The 27,740-nt window shown below is 35.9% G+C and overlaps 1 protein-coding gene across 3 annotated transcripts in view; it reads left to right on the top strand.

The window, feature by feature from the left end:
• MIGA1 (mitoguardin 1) overlaps positions 1–27,740 on the top strand; it is a 43,060-nt gene that overhangs the window by 7,380 nt on the left and 7,940 nt on the right. For all 3 annotated transcript variants that reach the window (XM_087734738.1, XM_087734740.1, XM_087734739.1), the window contains exons 8-10: positions 17,487–17,587; positions 27,248–27,366; positions 27,549–27,621. In XM_087734738.1, coding sequence (XP_087590864.1) covers positions 17,487–17,587; positions 27,248–27,366; positions 27,549–27,621 — 293 coding nt within the window. The remainder of the gene's footprint in view (positions 1–17,486; positions 17,588–27,247; positions 27,367–27,548; positions 27,622–27,740) is intronic.

The raw sequence follows: 27,740 nt of genomic DNA on the forward strand, positions 1-27,740 counted from the left end.
AGTTTGATTATTTTTCTTTAAAGAATTGGTTTAAGATGTTCTTAAAGACTGATACTATCATGCTTTTTCATAATTTAAGATCAAGCATTTGGTCTCAAATAACTGTCACATTTTAAATGCAGAACATGTTCTGGGATTAGTATTAGTCTGTAGTCTTGTTTGTTAGGCTTCAGCTTGACTGGCACGAGGTGGCAGTACTCTCATCTCTTGTGTTACCCTGCAACTACTAAATACAGCTCTGAGTAAGGCGGGAAGTAAATTTAGGTCAGAGTTGGCTTTCTGACATATCTGCGTACACCTGTTAATGTAATTCTTAAAGCAGAAAAGCATTTGGATGTTTTATCTTGGTGTCTGAAACCATAAGCCCTAAATAAAGTGGCAGTGTATATCCATTATTAAATTAGAAGTTTATTTGTAATTTCTGTCTTCAGGCAAAATTAATAAAACGGTATTCAAAGGACTCAGTGTGATGTTTAATGTGTTTAGTTATTGTTTTGCTTAGTTACCCTGGAAGTATTTTAAATTGATATTTTATTTTTTAGATGTGATGACTTGATTCTTGTTTACCAAGAATGTTCTGAAAATTGAATTCCTTTCAAATGTCCTTTGTAGAAATCATTTGTGATCTCTTGAGTAAATATCTGTTACTTTATTATGAATTTTATTTGTGCTGACCCAGATGAGTGAGGAAAACAAGTAATGAAGTAGTTTAGTGAGTAGTGTTTTCACTGTTCAGGATTTGGGGCTTTTTCAACATTATCTTGAATTTGTGGCTTGAACAGCAAGTAATATATTAGAAAATGCTTCACTTTTTCAGAATGCTGTTTTAGAATATAAACAGAACAACAACATCTCAAACACTGTGGCCCTTGGAAGATTTAATATAGAGGATGGTTTTGTTCAATATTTGATCTAAAAACATTTAATTCTCAAAATTTCTTAGATCATTTATTTTCCTGTAGGATATGACACTGAGTGTAGTGTATAAATGTTTGAAATAGGATGTTTTTGAGATTGACATTTTTTGGTAACTTCTGCGGGGAGAGACAGAAAAGTATGTTTGGGAGAATCCTAGAGGTTCTCTTACAGGTTTGGTTTTTTCCTTTGTTTTTTTCCCTTTTTTTTTTGTATTTGGTAATCTAGTGAAAGAGAAGGAAAGCTGCTGTCAACAAACTTTCCTTTACCTACCCCAAAATGTGCATGTTAACATGTAATACTTACTTTGTTTCATTTCTGTTCAAACTTCGTATTACTTCTTTAGGAAGTGTGCTAGTATAAACATTGATCACTTTTTTCCTTTTTGTGTGTGTGTGTCTGCGTGCGCATGTGCCTATATTAAGAACAACAGGAATGGAAGGGTTCAAGACCAACAACAATAGGCAAGTCCAAGAAAGTCATTAAATCCCAGTGGCCGAAAGAAAGAAGGATAGTATAGCATTATTTACACTACTAAGAATAAGAATAATATCCTACTCCAAAAAAAGAAACAGAAATAAAGGTGCTTTTGCTCTGTACTTGAAATGCATCTGGAATGTGTATACATCTTTGACACTGATAGGAATGTGTATCGTTTGTGGTGAAAGAGGCAGTATCTGATAAATCTGAATCAGTAGTCCTGGATGATTTATACCCAAAACTTCTTAAAGAAGCTAGATAAAGAAAGCACACTAATCCATATTTTGCTATTCACTAATCTTGGAAAGTGAAAAATATTCCAAATGATTGGGAAATGTTTAGTTCCAAATCTTAAACAAACAAACAAACAACCCCAAAACTCCAACACCCAAGTTAAGAGTCATGCCTGTAAAATAATTGAGTTGCTAATTTGCAGTTCTATTACCACAGACAACATAATAAAAGGTGTAATTAGTGCCAGTTTGTATGGTTTCATGGTAGCTAGCTTTTCTTGGACTGTAGGTTTTTGAGAGATCTGCAGTTGGGGGATTGATACAGCATACATTAGATGATAATAATGAGCTCACTGACATGAACGTTTGTTTATACTTCTGTCCGCTGTTAAGGGAAAGGTTTGCTCTCTAGGGAAGTTGTTTGGTCAAATGCTGTAATTTTATCAACTATGTAGTTGATGATAAAATGATTCGTAGAGCTGGAAGTTGATAAAAAATGGTCATTTAGGGCATTAAAAGCATTGAATTAATGAAAAGGAAAGATTAGTAATACTGATCTGAATTATCTGTTTAAATGGTTACAATGTAACAAATTACATTTGAATCCAGGCAAGTATGGATTGTACATATAGATGGGAGATTTTAAAAGAAAAATAATAAAGAAACTCTTGGCATGCATTAGGAAAATTATGCATCACAGTCAGTGTAAGTTCTCAGCACAGTGCTGTAGAAAATAAGACCATCGCTAATCTCTGGCTATGTGAAAAGGACAGCATCAGCATAGAGGCAGAGATATGATCTTGGGTTTGTATGGTTTTAGTATACTGTGTCCAGTTCTGTTGTTCATATTTCAGAAGATATGGAAATACTAGACAGTTCAAAACAAGCCATAAAAATGATCCATGTTTTGGAAAAACAAGCTAATATGTGGCTTCAGTTGCATATGTCCAGCTCCTTAATGAAGAAAATACTGAGAGGTGACTTACTTGTTCTGAATAGCTACTTACACATGAAGAAGGTATGTGGTGCTGGGGGATTTGTAGACCTTGTTATCGAAGTCATAACTAGATCCCATTTCTGGTTGTTCAAGTGAAACCAGTTAAGTTCTGAAGTTGCCTCTAAAGCATGTTGAGGGTATTTCAGTGTTTTAGACAAAAAATTGTTTGTTTTGGTTTTTTTAGTGCTGTTTTGAGGGATGTTTTTATTCCTCTTTGAGAGGAAGGGATGGACTTAGGGGTAAATGGTCATTGTGGTCTTTCTGGCATTCAAGTGTTTCCCCTTACTACCACGATTTTTTTCTTCTTTCATGAGCCTTGGAGTGAACACGAAAAAGCCTTCGTTGTCCTTAATAGGTTCCTAACACTTGCAGCTTGTCGTTAGAATGCTTATAACCAGATCTTATGCTTCCGAGTTTCAACTGTTGACCCACAACTGTAATCAGAAAATGTTTTGCTTTGTTTTTTCTCTGATACACATCATGGTTAGATATAGTTTGTGGATTTTTCTTCCATTTTCTCTGTCTGAAGCACGTGTGATTAGCCACAGCTGGAGACAGGGCTCTGACAGTTGGACAAATGCTATCAAGCGTTATCAAAAGACTTGCTACATAAATATCTGACTAGCACTTCTTATTCAGAAACCCTGGGTTATAATGAGCTCCAAATTTGGTCAGGAAGGAAACTTACAAAGGTAAAAGTTTCCATCAGTTTCTGGTTTTCAGCTGTCTCTGTCAAACTTATGGGGCTCCTGAAACCACTCTCTACCCTACTTGTCTACTAGTCACAGATGTTGCTCCTTCCCAGAATTCTTAAATGATATTCTTCCCAGGTCATCATTTCCCTCTACCTAATGAAATTAAGATCTTCTTGCTGCCATTGATCGATCATACCACAGACTTGCTTTTCATTTTGTGATCCCACTTACTAGTTGAAGTTGCTTGGCATGATAAACAATTTGCCAACCAGCTTTGGGAAACAGCTTTCTGGAGGAGACTATGGTAACATGCTACACGGGATACTCAGGAATGAGTTACCCGAGACCCTGCTGGAATACAATAGCTTGTCACTGCAACCACTGTCTCTCTTGATGTGGCCTGAAGTGCTTCTCTTCCGTTTGCCATGACAGGTAAAAGGTGACTTGTCAGAGCAGGCAATCATCACTTGAAGTGGTTGCATGCTGTAGTCTAATTGCCTTCTGTTTGGTTCTTGTTGTGTAAATTAGCATCTATAAATGTTGGGGTGTTTTTTCCTAGTTATATGTAAATTATATATTTTCTCTTCCAGATATTTCTAAATATTCAACTTTTAGCAGTGCAGCAGATACAGGTGTAAATACCTTTTCTCCCAGTGGGTAAAATTCTATGAATAGTAACAATAATAATAATAATTGCAAATAATCATTTTCAACTCTGTAAGCTATTGTTGAGTTATAAACAACGAATACAGCCCTGGAAGAGACTTGCATTTTAAATAGAAGAAATAATGGAATGCAGTTATGTTCATTGTTGTTACATTCTCTGCTGGACTTTCAGAATTATCATATAAACCAGCAAGCTAAAATAGGATTTCTATCGCAGATATATTTCTGGACATGAAGTTAAAACAAATATGTTGGGCTAAACTGCTGTTATTTTTATGCTGATCCTGTTAGGACTGTGGAACAACATGAGAAGCCTAGAAACAGGCTTTCCTGAGGCAGGCATAAGCTGCACTGAATCAGGAAGGAGGCAATTGGCAGAAAACTGTGAAACAAAATATTCATCATGTTATTTCTGAGCGGTGAATGTGAGGGGGTAGAGGGTTAAAAGCTTCCAATACTTTCTGTAGTCTGTCCTTCAAGAAAGTGCTTTTTTTTTTTTTTCCTTTTTTTTTTCTTTTTAGGTCTTTTCTAGCAGACTGAAATGTTAGTCGAGCTAACTTGAGAGGAATGCAAAGAGTTAGGAGAGAAACAATAGCTGTACTTAACGAGCAGAATTGCAGGTCAGAGGGGAAAATTCTCAAATTGTAGGGCTCCTTGTCAGTACTGAATTCCTAATACTTCATATTATTATTTTGATTTCTACTGTAAAAAGGAATGCTGGCACTCAAACTAATGGTGACTTGTGTACACTGGCCCCTAAACTTTTTGATAATAATATTAAAACTTATGCATTGATTACATTTTTATTTTAAAAATATTTACTTTTTATTTTATGTTAATTATACAATTTAAAACAAATGAATTGTTTGAGCTACTGCAGTAAAAGATCTCTCACAAAGGTCTGTGTTGTTGGATGGTTTTGTTGGAAGGTTTGTCTGTTTCTTTTTTTAATTTTCTTCTCACACTCAAAGATATGCCTGGCATTTTGGAGAGAATGAGTGCAGCCTTTAACCTAGTGACAAAACTCTTTGGAGAACATATTTACATATTAGAAACCTTTTCTTCAGCTGCTCTTAAAACAAACAAAAAAATCTTTGCATAATCAATGAAGCTGTTGAAAGCTTATTTTTATTTATTTTATTAACACAGACTTCTATAATGTTTTACTGTCCATGGATGAATATCTAGGGCCTATATTTTCCTTCCTGCCTCTGAAATGTTAATGGAAAAATTTTAGTTTGAGAGTATTATGTTTTATTTGGTTATGCACAAGAAATGTTTTTAATTTTCGGGCTCCAATGAGGAGGGGAGCAATTTGTATGAATTCACTTAGGTGTGCTCTAGTGGTACATACTATAAAATAATTTTGAAGTAGTGTAACTTTTTATGATTGCTTGAAAACTTTTGCTTTGTGTTGCTTGAAGATAAATTTACGTTAAATGATCTTTTCATTTCTTGGAGAAGGACAATACCTTTTTCTAGTGGATGAAACAGAATTCAAATTGAAACAAAAGAAAACAATAGCTTTTTCTTTAAGTGTGGAAATATATTCATCCCAAGAAATGCTCTTACAAAGGAAAGAAAATAATATTACTAAGTCTGAGAAAAAGCTCAGAAAAGTTATTTCAATCCTATTTAAAAAAAAAATGCATATTTTGAACATAATTTTGCTATTACAGTTTGGGGAACTTCAGTAACTGCTGAAGCTTACTGCATTTTACTGTGAGGTCTAGTATTGCAACTTATTGCTGCAACTCCTTATTTCTGACTCGCAATAGATACTCAAAGGGCAGATGTTTTACTTGGATAGTATGTCTTTTGCTATCAATAATATTTAAGACTTTCCTTTAAAGGCATATTTGTCCAATATTAATAATGCTTTCTTTCTAAATTGCCTTCAGCAAAATTCTTTACCGGAAAGCACCTAAGCACAGAATGTTAAATAGTAGATTAAGATTGGTAGTTAAAAGTTCAACTTAAAGCTGTAAACAAAAATATTTCTGCAAATGTTGTGTCTATGAAAAGATTGTAATGCTTGGCTTTCTCAGCAATACTCTTAATTTTGGCAGTACTATACTAAAAATGCAAAATAGCTTTGCGTGGACTTGCAGTGAAGTTACTGGTACTGAAAAGGATTAGTATTTGATAGTCTGTATCTTTATGTTAGTATTTGATCACTTGGAGTGTATGTTTGTGTTTATCTTAGAAGCTAAAGCTTAGATGCCATTTCATTGCATAGTAAAACAGATTAGCTGAAGTCTTTTCAGCATTGGCTCAAGATAGTCTATTTTACTGCACACTCAACTGAGCTGGAGAACTCAAGGTCACTTATTGTATGTTAGCTGGGGGGTGATATGGATAGAAATTTCCAAAAACACTCCCAATAAGATCAGAAAGAGAGTCTGTTTCTGATTTTTGAGGACGCTGGTTACCATTTGCCCAGCAGCTTTGCTCTTAGATCCAGCCATGCAGGCTATTTATACACCTTGTTGCTTTTCCTTAAATGGCGTCTTTGAAACCTGTCTTCTTTCTGTCCACACCAAAACTCCTGTTTAAGCCCTTGTCTCTCTCACTTCTTGACTCCTGCCATGTTCTCGTGTCTTGCCTTGTCCATTTAAAACTTGCTTCTATCACATGGACTTAACTGTTGTTTATAAAAATCACCCTTGCTTGTTTTTCTGACCAGATTATTCCTTTCACTTAAGCTCCCTCCCTCAGGAGCTTCTCTTCAAATGAAATACAAGCTAATCCCCCTTCTAACTCTAAAGGCTGCTCATAATTGAGCCACAATCCACCTACCTGATTTAATTTCCCAATCTTTTTTCAGTTAGCTGTTCCTGTGCTTCCCTGCTCAGTCCTCCTAACACAAAATCCGTCTGCTATTTCTCAACTGTTCCTGCTTGTGCCTTACAACATGTGAGCAGCTGCAATCATCTCTTTCCGCGGATCTCTTCTGAGCATGAGCTTTCTGGTTCCACATAGTTACCCGGGCAAACTCTAATTACTTTCTCTCTCTTTTTCCTTTCTTCTCTGCCCATCAATTCTAAATCCCTGATAAAAAGGGGGAAATACAATGAAGCTGTTCCAGTTCTTTACATGAGTAAGGAACGTTTGTACAGTGGTTTATGCAGTTAGTGCCCCACAATATCACTCAAGCAGGACTAGTTAACCCATGCTGTGTTATCTGTGTGTTTATCACTTACCCCACAACAGCAAACACACATGCCTAACGCTACTTTAAAGGCATATTTTTTGAGTGTTCCTTTTGCATCTTTTTTGTTGGCCATTCTAGGGCTTAGTTAGTCAATAGCTTCTCCATTTTTTTAAACCTTTTAAAAAAAGTGCACATAGTTAACTTTGTGTAAAGAAAAGTGATCATTTTCCCCACACATAAGGGCCTGATTTAATAACCACTTGCCTTCATTTTGAACACTTTTGGAAAGTGGTGTATGGAATAAGTGGAAACAGCCTTCCAAAGGCAGAAGTTGCTTTCCCCCCCCTGCCCACCCTCACATGTTCTTGTGGTATATTCTTAACAAGTTAGAGTTTACAAATTCTTTTTCTTATTAAAAAGGATGTATATACACTTAACTTCTATGTGTTTATATACATTGTGAGTATAAATGTTCCAGAGGCAGGAAAAATCATACCAGACAGACCTCAAGTAGTGGAGCAGGATAAGTGTTTATTTTTCTGGCTGACGTATCGCAGTGTGAGGTTATATAAACTGATGATTGAGAACATGTTTTGGCCCATAAGGCTAATTCCTGTTTTAGAACTTCTACTAAAACAATTTATTCTTGCATTAAAGTCTATTTTTGAGAGGCTTGTCTGAAACATTCTTGAGCAAAAAGAAGGAAGGAGAGCCAGAATGGGCTGGGGGAGATACAGACCATGATAGTTTAGAGTTTGAAAAGACTTAAGAGGTAATCAGGTCTCTTAGCTTGGTAGCTTAATCTTGAAAGTGCAGAAACAACATTTTGAGCTTTTCTGATTGCTTTTGAGCACAGTATCAAAATGGAATATTGACAGAATCGTATACAATCAGCAAATGTAGCTCTCTGCACTATAGTTCCTTTATTAATTCAATAGTTCAGTTAGGACTAAAATAGATAAACTTCTGACTGCAATATATTTTCAAGGCCTTAAAATGAAAACACTGTGTCTGTGTGCACATGTGCAAAAGCTAACAACTTTTCTTAACTGATGTGTCTACTATGTTTAAATCTTGTTGCTGTTTAAGTCAAAGGCTCTGACCCATCAGCCTGGCATAAATGGTTGTAGCATATGCACATAGCAGAGTCTTCAACGACTGCTGTTTACTGGGCTTGTTATTTAGCACTAGCCATACCCCACCGCTACAGCAATACACATTTATTTACCAGGCATATAGTTTAGGGTAAACAATTAAAAAAAAACCCCATAGCTGGGAGGCTCACGTAGCTCGTGTAAGCATTTCGTTCCTAAAGGCCTTTTTATATCTTGCAATTTTCCTAAACTTTTGTTTCAGCTTGAAACATTTCAAAGTTGAACCTATATGTGACAGTAAATCTGTTTCTGTGGAAAGTTACAGCAAAAGGTTCTGTGAACAATAACAACAGAGGGAGTAAAATTTATTATTTATGTGTCATTTTTCTCTCACACATGTAACTATTAAAACTGTTACAAAAAAATTGTTTGAGATGTGGTTTATTTCCCTTCTGGTGGCTCAAGATAAACTTTTTTTTTTTTAACAAATTACTGGCAATTCTCTAATTCTTTGTGGGATATCTGGTCTGTGCACTATGTCCCACCCTACCTAATAATCCAGTTTGTAGCAAAGTGCTGTAGTGTAGCTGATTCAAGAGCACATGTCGATCACATCAGGCTGTATTCTCTCTACTGCTGTTTAAAGCTGCCCTTGTTCCATGTGCAGATATGCTGCAAGTATTTAAAGGTAAACATATACATATTTCCAGGTAGCTTAAATTACATATATTCTTTATTATTCAAGCTTTGCTTTGTTTTACTTTAATTTACCACAGATAACTAATACATTCACTAGATAGCAGTTTCAACTACATCTGTTTGAGTAGCTACTAATCCAGTGTCAAGTTATCTTCCAGGGTCAGGTTGCACTAATCATTACTTACACTATAATTCAAGTATTAATATGTTGTTACTAATGCATTAGTAACCTTATAGTGTTATTAATTTTTTTTTTTACTTTACGTTTGGTAACTGGCGCTATTTAGTAAACTAAAGGTCCAGAGGAAGAACTCTTCATTCAGTACAACTTTTTAAGGATTCTTATCTCATTCTTTCCTACTCTCGGGGGCAAGTGGAATGCAAGCAGGCCCCAATCAGTAGGGCACTTAAGATATCCTTTAAGTCTTATTGTTTAAAATTAAGCATGGGTCTTGCTAATTTAGGTTCTTAAACTGTATGCTGTGTGCAGCTGGGTTTGCAGAAGCCAGTCACATTCCCGAGCAGCTTCACTGGAGTCTGCAGAATTCTGTAAGACAGTTCTGCCCTGAAATTCAAGTGAAGACTAGGATTATTATGCTGTCCCTGCAGAGTTTGCCTGTGTCACATGTGCTAGAGTCTCCATTCTGAATACAGAATCCAAATGTTAGTCCAAATCAAATACATATATTTGCATCTTTTGGTGTTAATTTCACTGAGGATCACCAGTTATATAGTTGCTTCTGTCTTTCTATCTTTCTGTCAATTCTGGGGATAGAAAGGTATCAATCTTTCTTTTCTGATACTGTCTTCATACATGTAAGCGGAATTACCAACTGCTAGACAGTGTATTTTTCTTTTAAAAGGAAGAACAAATGAATATGTGGTGGGTTCCTTTTGTCAGTCTGCCTCACTTACTTTGAAATGTCAGCATCCCTGAAGCGTAATATACTGGCTAAAGAAAAACCTTTCAGCAATCTTGTGTTTAAAATCGTACTTTGAAGAGAACATGTTGGATGGTCCCATACCCTTGTGCTGTGTCCAGCAAAATAGTCTATATGCTAGCATAATAAATTGTTTACTCTTTTCTTATATAACAAATCAGGAAACTTTATAAAGCAACATGTTTCAGGAGCTGAGCAACAGTTGCTGGTTATTCTTGCCCTTTTTCATCACTGTGTGTGCTACTATCTGCTCTTTGATGAAGAGATGCATGGTGGGAAAGCCAAGAAGGTGGCAGTGAACTGCCTTGGAAAGAAGCAAGGAATACTGTTAGTAATGCACTTGTGTAAACATCTTGCTTTAAGTACCCACTGATTTAAATAAATTTACACAGGTGTAGTAGAACTGAGGCCAAAGGGACAAGTTCACTTACTTTTGAGACTCCTCTCAAGTCTGGTGAGAAGACTTTTCTACCTAACCTGCTTATGGAGGCTTCTAACATAGGAAGGGTATGAAAGGAGCTAATTCTAGATGTGTAAGCCTCAAAGTTAACCTTGTACTTCCTTCTCCTGTAAATATGACATTGCATTTTGAATCTGTTCTGCATCACAATGAGTTAACGTACTATCACACTGAATGTGGTAGAACAGACCATTCCATCATCACTAGAAAGTGTCTGTCCAAAAATAGTGGTAGGTTGTGCTTGTTTTTAGGATGTGAAGAACTAAGAAAAGGCAGTGACGTTCAAATCTGATGACTAAGGTATCTGGCAGTCTTCACAGTGCTGTGCTATAAATCCCCAGTGGACAGCCTACATTTTAAAATAAGCAGCACTGGAGTTCAAACTAGACTTTGCCGTGGACAAAACAGACGTGATGCTTTCTGTTCTACAGGAGAATGGAGTACCCCTATGAAGAGGAAACAGTGACAACTTTGTGTTGCACATCCATCTAAATAGACTCTGTCCAGAATAGACAGCTGAGCAAACTTGATTGCCAAATCTTCTCTGTCAAATCAAATACAAGTACAGAAACTGTTATCTAAACTATTAGACTTGAAAACAGGAGGGTGGTCAGAAATCAAATTCTTCTGTAAAGCATAGGGATTTAAACCTTAAAATCAGGGAAGATCCACTGATTTTTAGCTTCAGGGTAAAGAAAAGAAGCTGCAGAAAATTGTAACCCTGTGTAAATGTAGAACCTTATAATGTGCAGTTACGAGTAAGTTTACATTTTCAAAGAAACAAAAAGCTGTATGATAGGGAGACACCTAACAGTGACACGTAGTTTACACAGGATATACATCTCAAATCTGTTTCCGAATCAGATGTCTATATCAAGCAGAGTGAGAGCAGTAAAGCAGAGAAGTGAACATATGCATACATTTATTTTGTGTTTGCTAAGCTGATTTCTCAGCTGTCAGCATATATGATGTGTTCGTTCAGGTTAGAAAATACACATTAGATACTGCTTTATTTTCTTCAAATTCAGATTTCAGCCATCTAGCACCACATGTGTTTATTCTGTCTCTTCCTTGAGATTTGAACGGCAGAGTTCCTCATGGTGAGGTCTTTCTATTTTGAGGTTTTGGCTTTACGATAAAGCATGCCACAGTGATGCAGGGACAGCTTTCACAGGTCACATTCTCTATAACAAAATAACATTTCTAGCCTTTTGATAATTTGTTTGCTTAAAAAAACTGCAACTATCAGAAAATATTCCAATTCAGTTATCAAATTTATGAAAGGGTTGTTTAGCAGATTTAAATCTTGAAAGAATCATTTGATTTATCACCATTCCAGAATATCAAAGCTATATAATATTTCTTAATACTCTTGAGTTATTTAATGTACCTGTGTCTATGGATTACAGGGAATAAATTATACTTAAATTCCTTTCTTAGGTATATTTGATTTTTACTTAGAGAGACTAAAATGATTACTTATGCACAAGCATTTTGTGCTGTCGTTACCTTTGCTAGGTGAGAGCATTCAAGGTGCTTGATTTTACTGTTTTAGAATATAAGAGCAGTAGCCATGTTGTTTTGTTTTATACATCATTAAACATGTGGTGCTCAGCAGATAATATAACTTTATGGACAAAGTCAGTATCTCCAAGGTCTGAAAATAACCAAATTATTATAAACATCCCAGAAATTGCTATTATTTCTTTCCAAAGTATGTGGAAAATCTCTTGAAGACTGTAAGGTTATTTTAGGCAAGTTGCATCTTTTTCCAAATGACAAATATTGCGAATCAGTACATTTCAGTTTTCAGGTGGATTTTATTGCTTATGTATGTAAACTTAATGGATTGTGCTACTCAATTTTTATATGCATTCTCTACTTATTTATATTTAAGCATGAAGAATCCATTACTGTCATCTATACACATGCTTTTAATTCAGCTTTTAATCATCTGGACTGTTTTTGTCTTAAGAGTAACATCAAAGTAATAAATACAGAACACAGTGTGAATGAGGAACATCTTGTGTTTTGCATAATGATAATTAGGTGAGCATCCAGTGTCTTGGAGAATGGGCCTTTTTATAACTGTGTGAGAGTATTGTAGTGGAAGGCTTTTATGTGGACCTTGAAGATTATAGCTGTACTTGGAAACAATTATGAAGGCTCTGTTGAGTCAACTTTTACTGAGGAGTAAGATTTGGCCTTCTGTTTGCACAAAACCAGAAGATTATTCTCTGCATGAAAACTACTAAGGTATTTGTTAAGGATATAATTTGAAGCCTCAGCAGTTAGCTCAGCCAAAGCTTACCTTGAAAAAGTCTGTGAGTACTAGAAGGAAGGTGAAATTGCAAATATTGAGTACTTGGTGCTGTCCCATACTCCATTTTCCCCAGTTGTTCCTTTCCATTAGACCACTGCTTCGGTTGCTGAATTCCTCGTTAAATACTGGTGAGCAGAAGCTGTGTGTTCACAACAGGGGCCTACTGGAGGTGTGAGCACATACTGACAGCCAGGCTGGATGATGGTACAGCAGTGGAGTGTTTTTTTTGTGGGTTTGTAGGGGTGGGAGGACTGTTGTTTTGGGTTTTTTTTAAAGGAATCTGTCACTTCAGTTTGCATCAGAGCAGTCCCAAGAAAGAACCATGAGACATGTTTAACTCGTGATACATACTGATGTACTGGTAGAGTACAAGATTTGGTCAGATATTTTTAAAAGACCCTGACCTGAAATATATTTTTATGCTGACATCAGTAACAGCTTTGTTTATACACAGTGAGGTGAGATGCCTCCAGCTATAGGCGCTTTCTTGAACCCAGGTATTTGTGTTGCTGGAGAATGTAAACACATAATTTAACAATAACTGTTAAATCCATAATGGTCTGTGTGGGCACCCTGCTCTATTCTTGGCTTGTCTTTTTTAACCTGTTGCTATACGACCCCATCGTCAGAAGGTGCCATCTGAAGGTTGGGATTGTTTTCTTTTTATAACTACGACATAAAGTAAAAGTCACTGCTTTCTAGGTGCATCCTGTAAGACTTCATGTAATACATTAGTGACTACTTGGTAGGACTGATGATTTTTTTAATGAATATTCAGTCAACACTCTGAGTTATGATTATTTATAAACATAAATAAAGCTGCTTTTGGATGCTTCAGCAACAGTGGTGACAAACCACTGTGCCGCTTGTGACTAGCTAGAAGACTGTGACACATTCTCTTGAAACTGAATTATGTAGTAATTCATGCTTCTGTGCTCTCTGAACTTGATTATTGTAATTGCTTTGTCTAGGCATGAAGCCACACATCTAAGGGGCCTGACTAGCACACACCACAGTGGCTGACCGTGCAGTAGCCTGGCAGAATACTGGGACCCTGCTCTTGGGGTATCCTGACTTCTCCTAAGTGGATTCCTTTGTAAGGTTTTCTCATCTTCAGAGTCTATCAAGTCTCTCTCATCTTGTTTTCCTGCTTGTGATGTATAACTGCACTGATGTGCCACTGAAGCGGGAGGGCTGGGGAGAACAGGGAGCCATGGCTCTAAAAGTGACAGTGAGAACTAAATTCCTTAACCCCCAGTGAGTTCTTTGCCAGTGGGTAACTGCTTTCCTTTTTTAACTGCTGCATGCAAGTGCCAAACTCACTTGCGAACTCATGCCATGTTTCATCCAGGGTTGGAGGGAAGATAACATATAAACAGTTTTCAGGATTTAAAAACATTATGTTAAGGTGAATACTTCCTAATTGAATTCTTAAAAGTTAATTTGTGTGCAGTTCCACCTCTAAGGTCAGATTGCTCTGAGAGTTTGGAGGGTTAGTTTTGTGGTCTGTCTTACCACATGAACGTACCAGAGCAAAGACAAATATTCTAGATTAGTAAGTACTCTGTGAATAGATGTGAAAGTAGCTTTGTTCAGTTTTTTTTATGGGTTTTGGGTTTTTTTTTTTTTCAGCCTGCTTAGTTTCAAATAGATAGTTGTTTGCAAAATCTTATAAAGCTAGGATTCATTTCACAAGCTTTAGCAATACTCCATATTCTTAACATTTTTTAGTACACTTAATTTAACTTTAGAACCACGTATGCATTTTAAGGCACTGCAACCAAGAGTCTGTATGGCAATTGCTGTTGTCAGTGTCATGTCTGAAACTCTACTTCATCCTCTTTACAAATATAAATGAACCCAAAATAACTCCGTGGCTTCTCAAATAAGTAAAGTATATTTGAAGCTCACATACTCGCTAGTATTCCTTTCCTGAAGGTATTAGGCTACATAAGAACTAGGGATGACTGTACGAGCAGTTGCAGCCGCTGGTGGGTGGGTACCTCCTGCAGCTGTTCATTCCCGGAGTCTCATTGTGCTGCTGTCTCTTTTTTTTCATGTTCTGGTGTCTAAGAATGTTCTCCTGGTACTTGCATGGTATGTGCTCCAGCTGTAATTTAATTTTCACCCTAACGTTTTCATAATAGTGTGCTCTCTGCACAGGGTGGGTATTGATAAGCAGCTGCTTGGCTAAGGGTATTTTAAGGTATTAGGGTGGTGGTGGCCAGAAAGTCAGAAATAGCTGACAAAGCTGTTTTGTTTTCTTTGGGGAGGCTGTGCTTTGTATGCACATATCACTTGCCAAAGGTATTATTTCACTCAGCATTACCAACCTTCTTTTTTAATCCTTTTTTTTGTCATAACATGCAAATTTTTTGCCTTTTTTGTAGTAGGGAGAGTTTTCTTTGAGTGAAAACGCAGATATTCCATATTCAACTAACATGTGAAAAACATACTGGCTAGGTGACAGTTTTAGGCCCATATTAGAAAACTTGGAATTATGACTTTTCAGCAAATATAGATGTATTCAAAAGAGCTTCATGTAATCTGTAGCAGGCTGGATGCAAACTTTACAGAAGAACCTCTCATGCTGTGGTATTCTGGGCTGGAAACTCTGTGGTTCCTTCATTTGCACCAATTATTTTTTTACATATATGCAGAATAAATTTTAGTTAAATAGCCTTATTCTCATTGATATATAATCAATCACATAGCCTAGTGTTAAATACTTGCGTGTCAGTTTGGGGATAGGTTGCCATTGGGCTATAAACTCTCATTTAACAGCAACAGCACAGTAATTGTCAGACAATATCCAAAGGCTTGAGGCTTCAGTCCATGGCATAGTTGAGACTTCCTTATGAGGGTGGTGGAGACATTCTAGGATTGTGAATAAGTTGATATATGAGGCTACTTGACAGCTGCACTTTGTGTACCTAAGAGTTGGGTCCTTACCTTAACATCTTCATTAAAGCCACCAGTAAGATCTTTATCAGTATGGTCCACGCTTTACTGTTGTGGGAGTTTGTAATTTGCATTGCTACTTATGAATGTAGCTGTTAATTTCTCATGAAGTAAGTGTTGCATGTTGCCTACAGACTGGGAGGACCAGGGAAATAATATTTCTTTGGATTGCACTTGAATCAGGTGCTAGAGGGCTTTTCTAACTGTAAGATGTAGAAACTTTTGTTTTAATTGCAAATTTATTATGGAAAACAACGTAGCCAAAAGGAGGGGTTCAATGGAAAAATCTGCACCCAGGCTATACATCTCTGTAGTACCCTATGTTTAACAGTATTATTGCCATTTCAGCAACTGCTTATGTGAAAGAGTGATAATAGAAAAGCATTTAATGTAATATTAGAGGGGGATTAATGTAAATTATGAGCTAGCAATAAGAAGGAAACATCATGTTACTTGTCTGCTCTTACCAGACCTCAAGCAAATGCTTTACAAACCACAGTTTGATTTGCTGTTCCAGCTTTTCAAATTCCAGTATGTGATTGTTTCTCAACCAACTTGAATGCTGCTGTACTTTTCCTCTTGGTTTTAAGAGATCAGAAAAAAGAACAAACTGTTAAGAATGACTGAAAAAATCAGAGACTTTCATATGAATATTGGTGAAGTTGTGATTACAAGTTGGAATCTGCCTAACTCAATCTAGTAAAATCTTTGTCCAAACTTTTAATAATTTTTTCCCCTCAGTGAATAGTCTCAAAGACAGATATTTATTATTATGTGCAATTTTTGAGCTGTCATTCCAAGTCCTAACTAATAAAACCATAACAACCACTGAAATAATAGTTAAGTTATGTGGATTTGTAGCATTTCAATTGATGAGTAAACCATTCCAGTATATTGGCATTTGGCCACTTCACTATGTAACAGTGTTTTTTATGAAGTATTGCTGTAGCAACAGATCTGGATGACATTGGGTAGCTGGTTGCTGCTGACTGTTAGAAATAAAACAGACTTTTAGCAACACATGTGTAATGTCTGAAGGTAAAGTAACCCAAAATAAGTCCTGTGCTCTACTGAGAATGTAATATGGAGCACATCAAGCCGAAGTCTGCCTTGCTGCCTTATGTGAAAGTGTGTCTGTACGGTGAAAACAAAACCATGTATGCTAGTAATATGTGCAACAGTTGAAATCTGAGAATAAAATAAAGGAAAACTGAGAGAAACTGCATTGCAGATGATTTTAAGCACAAAATACCAGTTATTTTAAAGGCGTAAAGAATTCAAGTACTATAGGAAATGCTTCTGGAGGTGTTATTTCAATGGAAAAGCTTGTTGGGGAAAGAGGATACAGAGATTAAAAACTTCACTTGCTCTCCTGAAGAACCAGCAAGTGAAAAAAGGCATGAGAAGTAGAAAATGAAACGAATTCAAGTGAAGCTGAAACCTGTTTTTTATTAATAGCTTTTATTTAGAACAGTATTTCTTGGTTACTAAAACGCTGAGCATTTGTTATATGACACAGCCAAGTTAAAAACTTAACAGAGCATTTAGATCAATATAGCAAAGTAATATCTTTAGATAGAGAGATCTTCAGAAGTCTATCAAAGGAAAGGCAAAACCCCTGGGGAAATATTTTTTTCTTTTCTCTTCATTGCGGATGATGTTTTTAAGTCCACTTTAAAGATGGAAAAATACAGTCACCTTTATACATGTTAGCAGGTCATAGGAGAATTTACTCTCAAAGTAGTACAATGTTGTGCCTTCCAAATGAAGTATTACATTAAAGTATACATGAAACACACTTTCAAGACTTAAATGGAATTTTCTGATAGTCTAATAATCAGGTTGATTTTTTTTTTTTTATTTTAAAGATAAAAATACAGACATTACTGTAAAGGATAATACAGATGACTTCTGCCTTCGAGATACATTAAGCATTGCATCAACCGACTCCTTTGTTTCCACAGCTGAGGTAAGACTCTCAAAGATTGCTTCTTTAAAGATTCATTCATCTATTTGAACAGTGAACAGAAGAATCTTAACTTTTTGCTAATTATTGTAAGCAAAGTGCATTTTTCTTATGGGGAAAAAAAAGAAGCTTTCCTTGCCTAGTTGTAACCAGCTTCCTAGCAGTTCAAGTAATGAAGTTGGGATCAATTTACTTATTATCTTTTTTTTTTGTTCACTGGCAGAATGTTTCTTCAACTTCTAGAAAGAAGTTGCTTTTGAAAAATATATCAGATTTTCATGAGTGAAGAAGTACAATCAATTGAGGCTATAGTAGTTCCTTTCACCATGAATTGCATTTTTCTATTCTCTTTTTTGTTTTTCCTATTCCCTTACCATAATATAAAGATGTACGAAGAAGGCTTTGTCTTTTTTTGGACTTCATTTTTTTTTGAGAGGAAATTATTAGAAATTGACAGCTACCTATTTTAGTACGTTCCATGCACAATATAATATACTTCATCTAACTTTCCTCAATCTTCTTGGATATGACCACAAAGGATACATAAAGAAATAACTTTGGATAGCAGGGCATTGTCTATTAGCTGAAATCTGCTCCAGCTCCCTTGAAGTATTTGAAAGAATTTTATATACAGCAACACACAAATGAATGAGGAATATCTCCTTTTATAGCCTCTCAGGAGCTGAAGTGATCTTGAATAGCACTCTTCTCCAAATTACAGGAAAGGCAGTTGGTCTCAATACATACATTCTGTGTTAGATATTGCTATTATGTATGCACTACAACTAAGCTACTAAACTCAGACAGTTATAAAAAAAGAGAAAATTGCATACACGTTCTTTGCAATTATCTTTTGACTGTCTATTGTATGGTTTGTTTTTCCATGACACAAATTACCTTGATTTAGTAATTCACATTAAACTGTGATTGTCTTGATTTAGTAATTCACATTAAGTTGTGATGGTATGCCTAGCATTTATTCCTAACTAAGAGTGTGTCTACAGAGACTGGTTACTCTTTCCTGTCATTTGGACAAGACCAAAATTCAAGCTTGCTTCAACTCTTACCTGCTTTTGAGAGGAGCTGTAAACCATTATAGTTTTTACACTTTGTATCTGTTTTTTTGGTGGGTTTGGTTTTTTTTTTTATGAACTTTCCTAGTGTTTTTGCAAGTATGTGGAGATGGGAATAAACCATTATGCTTATTTGTGTTCCTTGGCTTAAAAACAAACAAAAAAACCTCAAAAAACCCTGAAAACCCCAGGATGTATCACCTCAGTGGAATAACCGTCTTATCCTGAAGCTAAATTGTCTCAGTATTTGCTACAGAAATGTTTGAGTCAAAATTGGCAATGGAATTGTCTTAACATATTCTGAAAATATTCTCCAGATTTTGATACTTTAGAGCCACTTCTGTCAACTCTTTCTTCCAGAACAAAGTTACGAAGATTTTCTCTTCCTTTCCAGCTGTTCTAACCTTTGCCGATAGAACAAGCTCTCTGATCTCCTTTCTCAGATTTTATTGAAGAACCTATTAAAATTCCGAGCTGATAGAAGGAGTCCTGAAGATTAACAAAGCCATAAACAACTTGAAGTGTGGTGTTCAAACCAGAACACCATCAAAATTCTGGATTAAATATGAGCCACTAGGCTTAAATTACAGGGCCAGTTAGCTCTCTAATAGTAGCTACTGGGGCATCGCTGTGTGGTGCAGGTAAAATAAAGCTGTGAATTGGTCTTCTCTTATGAATATAGTGTTACCTTGATGTAAAGTTTTGTCTGTCCTCTGGGGGGAAAAATGCTTTAAATTAGTACTGCAAATAACTATGGCAATGAGAAGGAGTAATAACTACTACTTAGTGTATTTCAGCTATTAGTAGAGAACAGTGATTACGTTGATGTAACTGGATTAGAATTGACGTAACAGATTTTTTTATTCTAGACATGATGGTGTCAGGTAGCTTCTTCTTGCTTATCTGCTTCTTTCATTTTGTTATTCTTGCACTTGCAAAAAAGTGGAATGTTTCAGGCTAAGAGGTTTGAGGCTTTTCCAGCTTTGGATATGTCTCAGCTAATGGGCAAATAGGCAGTTTTTCTTTTGTCCTGTGCTCCCTGATTGCAGTTACAATTTTAGTAACTATCCTACAGTCTGTGTGCTGATAGAAATTTTTAGCAAAGTTTTTAAACCTGAAATTCATGTAAGTGTGTATAGTGCTGTGAGATTTTGCCCTACTGGAATCATTAGTAATTTCACCTTCTGGGAAATTACAAAGTAGCAGCATTTTTTGTGCTCACATCATACTACGAACTGTATGTTCACAGTTACTCATCTTCCTTCTACATTGCACCCTGTCCCAAGGAGCAGTGTGACGCTGGTTTTAAAGACAGGAAGCTATTCCCATGTTCAGTGCTGACACACAGTCAAGTCAAATTTAGTTCACTGCCCTCAGGAGAGAGAACAGCAAAGACACAGGGAATCCTAAAACAAGACAAAGGTAGATGTTTTGATGGAAATTGATAGGGATACTGCTTAGGAGGCAACAAGAATGTTGTGCTGTGTTGTATTAGGACAAAACATAGGAAGATGGCTTTCAAGAAAAGAACTGTACAAAACTGGGACAGTTGGCAGAGTTTAAATCACATGCCGTTTTGATGAGCTCTACAGGATAGCAGTAGGGTATGCCAAAACTTCATCTTGGCTGTGGCTGATAGTCAAGAGGATGCTGAGGACCATGCACTTGATGACTTCTCATACAGAATTGTGCCTACAATACACAAGTGCCCGAATCCTTATAAAGGATTTAGACAGACAGTTGCCATCCCCAAGCCCAGACAGACTTCCATTCCTAAACACACATAGGCTCTCAGAAGCACTGCAGAAGGGATGGTAAGCACAACCATTTGCCCTAATTAAGTTATCGATACTATGTACTGTGATAAATAATGGTATTTTCTTCCCTATTTGAGACCATCTCTCATCAATTTGTGATTATGAGGGTTAGTATCCTTTTAATATTCTTGCTGTCTCACCTACTGTGTGATCAAAATAGCTGCCACCTTTGGCAAGAATACAGCAGTGAGTGTGCCAGATGAAGGTCTCTACCCTCTTTTTCTTGGCTTCTTTTCCATCTTTCCTATAGAAGTTCTTTCCTGCTCTCCCTGACAGTGAGCTTTGTTGCTGCCTCTCCATTGTCAGTGCACATGCATTTATCATGTCTTATTTTCATATCTTGACTAGAGCTGAATCTGTAGTTCTATTACCAAAAAAGCTTTGCTTTCTTTATTAAAATGTTAACTCAATCCAAAGCTTAGGAGATTTTTTTTTTTTAGACTTGTGAATAAAGCCTTAGCTGCTCTTTTTTTATCAGTAATTCCTTTACTAAGGTTGTCTCTTTCTCAGTTGAAATCTATTAAAACAAAACAGTGCAGGAAGCAGCAGGCTTTGATAACAGGGAAAGAACATCAGTCTTTGTATGCCTGTAATTATTTGTATATGGCACCAAAGCCTTCAAAGTGACTGAAATTGAATTTTAGATTCAGAAAGTGCTCAAAAAGAGCCCTGCCTACCTACTGAAAGGTAGCATTACCTTTTTCCTGGTGTCCAGATAGATGTTTTATTCCTTTCCTGAAATAGGGAATACCAGAGGGAATAATGTTGGCAAGTAATAGTAAGGTGCATTCCTATAGCATTTATAAGTGAAGTGTTTAGTTTGGTTTTCTCCTGTTTCATCACAAAAATCAGAGACATGCCCTCCTGTATTCTGACTGCCTTCAGAAGTGTGACCACAATCACTAATCTGATCTTCTCATCCTGGTCGCTTCCTCCACGTTCATGTCATCTGTCAAATTTGATGTGGGTTATTGTCTTACCTCAGAAACAAATGTAGTACAGCAGTCATGCAGTCTAGCATGCCCTGGGTAGCAGCTTGTAAGGAGCTCCCTATTCTAACAACTTTAATGAGGTATGGAGGTGCCTCGTATTTATAGTCTTAAAACACATGCAGAAAGAGAGGAAAGAATTAATCCCTGTAGTCTTTCATTCTGCTAACAGTAATACTATTTCTTTGAAGAACCTGTACCTGAAGCGCCACTAACCACTGCCTGCTACTCTGGGCAAACTCAAAAGATTTCGTGGTGTCCAGTGAAGCATGATATCCAGTAATAAAGGTTGTCTATTCATATCATCATGAGAAGCTTTCCACCTCCCAATAAATGTCGGTGGTGGTGTAGGCAACAGAAAAGTTCTGTTCAACTCTGGGAAACACCTCCCATTCCTATGTCCTTTCTAACAAATTTCTCGAACTTCATGCTTCGTGCTGTTTTGTTTTGGGTTTTTTTTCTCCATTCTTTGTCTCCTGCGTCCTAATAGATGTAGTCCCAGTTAAAAAGATTGCATTGTGGGGAAAGGTTTTCCATGTGGCAATGAAGAGTGGTCAACGAGAACCGGATTCCTTTGATTCCCTCCAAGGACAACTGTCGTTGCTTGCTGCATGGCTATGAATAGGAGAACTTAGGCCAACAAGTCATTAAATCGTGCTCTAAAAGCTTTAAAAATAATAATAAAATAAAAAAATCTGGAGTTGATCCTTGTCCTCTGACAGAAACCTTAGCTATGTGTGGTATTTGCCTAGTATATTAAATGTTTTCACTTCTAGGACAAAGAGGAGTTTCATGTAATAGCCCGTGTGTTCCTATACGCTGACTGCTCATACTATACAGTTTTTAATTCTTGGGAAATAATTTTTGTAACAAATCCCATATATTAGCACTGAACTAATTTTTGTACCGTAATACCTCCATGTAGATATTATGTAGGGAAAAGCCTATGTACCAGACACAGCACATAGCCTAGGATTATTCTGCCTGGCAAGGAGTAGTACTACCACTGATGCACACAACATAGTGAATTCACGTTCTTCATTATGCTTAAAATTAATAAAGTTGCAGCAATAATTCAGATAAAATCATGTTCTGAATGTGTTTTCCTCAAAGAAAATGTATAAGATGTCTTGTAATATATACAAGTAAGTATAGAAGGAGCTCCTGAAACTACATGAACTTCCTTCCTGTTCTCTGCCAGATATTAGGAAGAATGCACCACTTTATCATTTCAGTTTATTAAAGTACCTTCTCAAATGTTCTGGTTAGTAACCACCATCACACCTTCCAACTCCCAAAACGTTTCACACTCATCCTGCAGCTGCTGATGTTTTTTTTTTTTTTAAAATCTTCTTTTAAAAGATACCCAGAGAAAGAGATCATCATCATCATCCTTTTTAATATAGGATAAGCATAGTTTCTCAGAATGTAAGGAATGTTGACTGTGCCAGTAAATTGACCTTTTTATTAGGGGGAGCAAGCAAGAATTCCTAAAAGGTCTAGCATTGTTTATTTTTGTTACATTCATGTAGGTGGTTATTTTTGTAGTCAATAAGGTCTTGATGCACAGCTGAGAATTTTTTTCTACTTATTAAGAAACAACTTGTGGGTGTCAGATAAGAGTACGGAGTGTGTTTATTAGACCAGAGCAGTCAGGGAACCCCAGGCTGAAAAACTACTGCAAGTTCCAGAGGTTTGATGCTTTACAAAAATGGTTTCAGCATCTCTTTACTGGCAGATGCAGCCTTAAAGCGGAACTGTCCAGAGAAAACTGATTAGCATCTGAACAAAAACAATCCATGTTGTAATCTTCAGAGGCTGCTTTGCAGCACTGTGTGTAGAGACACAAGTTATCACTCCAAGCTTTGGAGTTTTGAAGACGTACATATTATTTCAACATAATGAAGTTAGGTATCCACTGCAGGTCATCATAAATGTCCTGTGCAGTGGTCACCAACTACTCTTTTGAGTCTTGAATGGGTAGAAGTAAAGCATTACAAGATTAGATTGCTGCTATAGGGTGATACATCTTTTCAACTCTTCTTTGTCTGCATTTTCATATTCTTCTTCATGTAACCCACATGGCACTGAGGAAATAGCAGATGTTTAGAGGCTGGCACGTCAGGTCCATCGTCACAAGCCTCCGTGTTACTCACAACTACCAGCACTTTCGGTAGCTGTGCATGGACGACGTTTTCATTGTTAGTGGTGCATTAAGAGTTTCAGAATGGCAGTAACTGTGCAAAGAAGGGTTCACTACAGAGTGGCAAGAAAGGACTCAAGGAGCTTCAAGAGTCCAACTTACTGTGATGACAAGATGTGGGATGCTGGGGCTTTCTGCTAATTTTTGATAAATACTGAACCAATGTTGAGGAAAGTTATGCAGTGCAAAGGGGCACATAGTGCGGTAAAAAGCAGGTACCTGAATGCATATCACGAATGCATGCCAATTAATATAAGGTAGTTATAGTGAACCATCTCATTTAAAACTAACCTTTCTCTCCACCATTTTCCTCAAACATAACAAGTCCTTGGAGACTTTTACAAGAAAGAGTTAATTTTCCTTTTGATGTCAGTTTGAGAAGTTCTTATCTAGAAAATGTTGTATGCTCTGCATGTTGTTAAACATTGTATATCATTTGTCCATTCTTCTAATAGCTGAACTCTGCTATGTTAGAAATGTGCATGTGTGTTTGGAGCATCTTCAACTAATTTTATTTTGAAGCAGGATGTTTATATAGGCAAGCTTTCACCTTATTTCATCTCAAAAAGAATGGCCATTACTGAATGTTTGCAAGACCGTTTAAAATATAATACTTTATGTTACATATATATACATTGTTTGTATCTACGTATAAAATATTTGTATATAAATATATTTTTAAATACTAGACAGCATCAAAAGAAAATCCATGATGATGCCAGGAGCATTACGATTGTCTGGAAATCACCTTTTCTAGTTAAACTTAGAGGTCGTTTTAGTTTCTGGTTTTCAGTTTATTTTGTTTTTTTTCTCCTCTCCTCTTTTTGCATGCTAAGAGAAGTCAGTGATAGAGGAATTTGCACCCCCTTTCCAAATGTTCTTGGTTGGGACTAACTTCAATCTGTAATCAAAACCATCTTCTCAGCAGAAGAATAGTTATACCGTTCTGCTTAGTAGCTGGTTGATTTAACTGCTTGCTTTGTTTGAGCTCAATAATACGCATTACAACAGTAACACAGCTATTTTATTTCATCTGCTAGCATGAGAGGAAGTTTAAAGAAAAAAAAAAAGCTAAATATAATCAAAGGCCTCACCAGACTCTCAGGTATCAGATTCTATGCTAATCTGTAACCACAATGGCTATGATCAGGCATCTTCATGGGCTGAAGATGATAACATCTCAGGCTTGCTGGCAGCAAATGGAGATTACCTGCATCTAACTGTAGAGATCACGAGTCCTAATTCAGTCACAGTCAGTCAATTTGCTTAAATATCTGAAGAAGGAGATTTGCCTGAAGTTCACTAGAGAAAACTAATATAATCCCTTTTACCACAGAAATGATAACCTCCAAGAGAGGGACAGCTGTTTACAAAGTGCATATGTGTTCACAACCTATTTCTTCTCATGCTTTGCAAATGAAATAAAGTAAATGGAATGTTTTATGGCTTCAGTAATAGCTGGATCAGGTAAGAAATAAATTAGTGTACTTATTTATGTTCTGTTTTGGTCTTTATTTTGGAAAATATGTATGTATTGTTCCACAGTTAATACTTTCTTAACCATAATGTAGAAAAACAAATTCTGGAGTAAAGATTTCTCACTTGTTCTTGTTTATACCTGTTCTAACTATTACACTATATATACACGTGTATGTGTGTGTGTGTGTGTCTGTATGTATATTGATTTCTTATATCTGAAAGAAATCAATATATTTCTGTTTCTTCCAGTTGGTTAAATTATTCCTTCCTATATATTTTCACATATATTTTCCATTAAAAGCTGTGTGGCTTCCTTTGTTTAATAAGAACATAAATTTTCAGGTGGGCGTTTTGAATTAGCGAATCCAAACCACAATTTGGTGCTATGATTAATATTGTTAAATTGGAATAAAATCTTTGGCCTTAATAGCTGTAGATCTTTTTTAGGAAGTCAACTTATTCTACTCTGTTCTTCCAAGCAAAACAACTGATAAACAAATACATACTTCTAAAATGGAAATACTTTCAAGCTGAAAGTGTACATTACTCATTTAAGTATAACATTTTGTTGACCTTATTCCTTCACTTATTCCCTAGCTATCATCCCAGCACTTGAGTCTCAAGAACTCTATAGAAAGCTGTATAGGAATACAGATTTTATTTTTTCTTTTTACTCAAACAAGTCAATTTAAAATGGAACCTGACAATTTTGTGAAAGGAATTGTATGTATTTGCTTACAGTAAAAAGATGCTGGTATGAGTGATTCAAAACATCAGTGTAAGTTCCAGCAAATACATATCATCTAACAATGTGTGACGCTTGTCAGAACACCAACTCTGTACTGAAATTTCTGTAACTTATTCATGGGCTTAAATGTTTACATGGACAAAAATAAGTATTAGCACGTGCTAATATTCTTCCCTTTAGCAGGCAAGCCTACTTGGCCAAACTGTTGTTGCTGTAATTGGCTCAACTAAAGTGTGTGGAGAAGACACACTGGAAGCATACTTCTTAATGTCTTTATGAAGTCTCATGCCAGCACTTGCCTGTATGTCCTCAGTGATAGGAAAAACTTTTCAGCATATATTTCTTTGAAAATTTTAATGACAGTTTAACATAAAGTTACATTTTAATCTGATTTTTTTAATCTTGCTAAGATATAGGGTAACTGTTTTTATATAGTTCAATTATTGTGAGAATTATTTTTTAAAGATGTTTCTAAGCTCTGTTTTTATAGCCTAGAAGCACAGGTTTGTTTCCCTCATGCAGGATATTAAAAAAAAAAAAAGGATTAAAAAAAATAGTTAGAATTCATTTTGTAGTAATTAACTAAACTGAAGGATGTGTAAGCCTCTGATTTTTTTGGAATCATTAATAATATGAGGTAATGTTTGTAGTGGAAATTGTAGCTAGCTATTGTTTTGTGGATTAAATATGATATCCTGTAAACAGGAGTTCTCTAGTATTTATGTGCTTCGATTTCTTAATCTGATTTTGGTTTTTCTTGCTCTGAAAATGTCTATGAGTTGATGTTAATGTATGTGATAACTACAAAATTAAAACCGCCAATAATGAAAACCTTTTTGGGAGCCTGTAGTAAAATGCTGGATTCTTATGCTTCATACGATATGCTTTGGTAACTAGCAGACATATTTACCAGTGAAACAAAAACAGGGGTGGGAGGACGTTACTATTTCCAGCTTCCTAAAGATTTGCATGATGCAATCATCTCTACTTTGCGTTCTGACAATTTTTTTTTAAACAGCTTTGAGATCCATTAGATTTAACTAGGGAAATTAAAAACTTTACTAGGCAAATTAAAAACAAAACTAAGCTGCCTGCATTTTAATAATTAAACTTTTGAAACTTGAAGCCTGAAACTCTAGAGTTCAGATTTTAAAAGTTACAAAGTAACAGTCTTGTTAACAGTGTGGTGTTTCTCTTCTGTTTACTAGTTGAGTGTTGACCCTTTGTTTTAAGCAGATGTGGAAAAGGATACATCTTTCACTAGAATATCAGGAAAACTTCTTTAATTTGTTTGCTAACATAATTTTTGTAAAGATATATCTCTTTAATGAACTTCAAAAAAATTTTTTTTCAGCTTACAGAGCACAGAGAGATTCGCAATACATATGGTCTAGATTCCCTTTGCCATTGCCCATTGTATGAAGAAGCTATGCACTTAGCAGAAGAAGGCAAAATTTATTCACGAGTGTTAAGGTATTGATTTATGTCTACTTAATTATTTCCAAGAAAAGCAAGAATTAAAGTTAAATATTCTATATAGAACTCATTTTTTAGAAGTTACTTGTACTAGGTATTTTTTCTAGGAATTAGACTTAGTTGAATTTTCTTGTGCTTCTTTTTTTAATGGTCTTTGAAAACTTTTCTATTTTATATAGGACCGAAATGTTTGAATGTCTAGGAGACAGTGACTTCCTTGCTAAGCTTCATTGTATTCGACAAGCTTTTCAGGTAAATAGTAAGGAGAATGATTTTTCTGTCTATCTTGTTAAGCTTGAAGTACATGGCATTGAAACTATCAATGCACTACCTGTACAAGCATTGTTATAACATATTCTGTAATTAAATAT

Source organism: Nipponia nippon, unplaced genomic scaffold (genome assembly GCF_047370975.1).
Source record: "Nipponia nippon isolate SJK-2023a ecotype South Korea unplaced genomic scaffold, ASM4737097v1 scaffold_5, whole genome shotgun sequence".
Taxonomy (NCBI): domain Eukaryota; kingdom Metazoa; phylum Chordata; class Aves; order Pelecaniformes; family Threskiornithidae; genus Nipponia; species Nipponia nippon.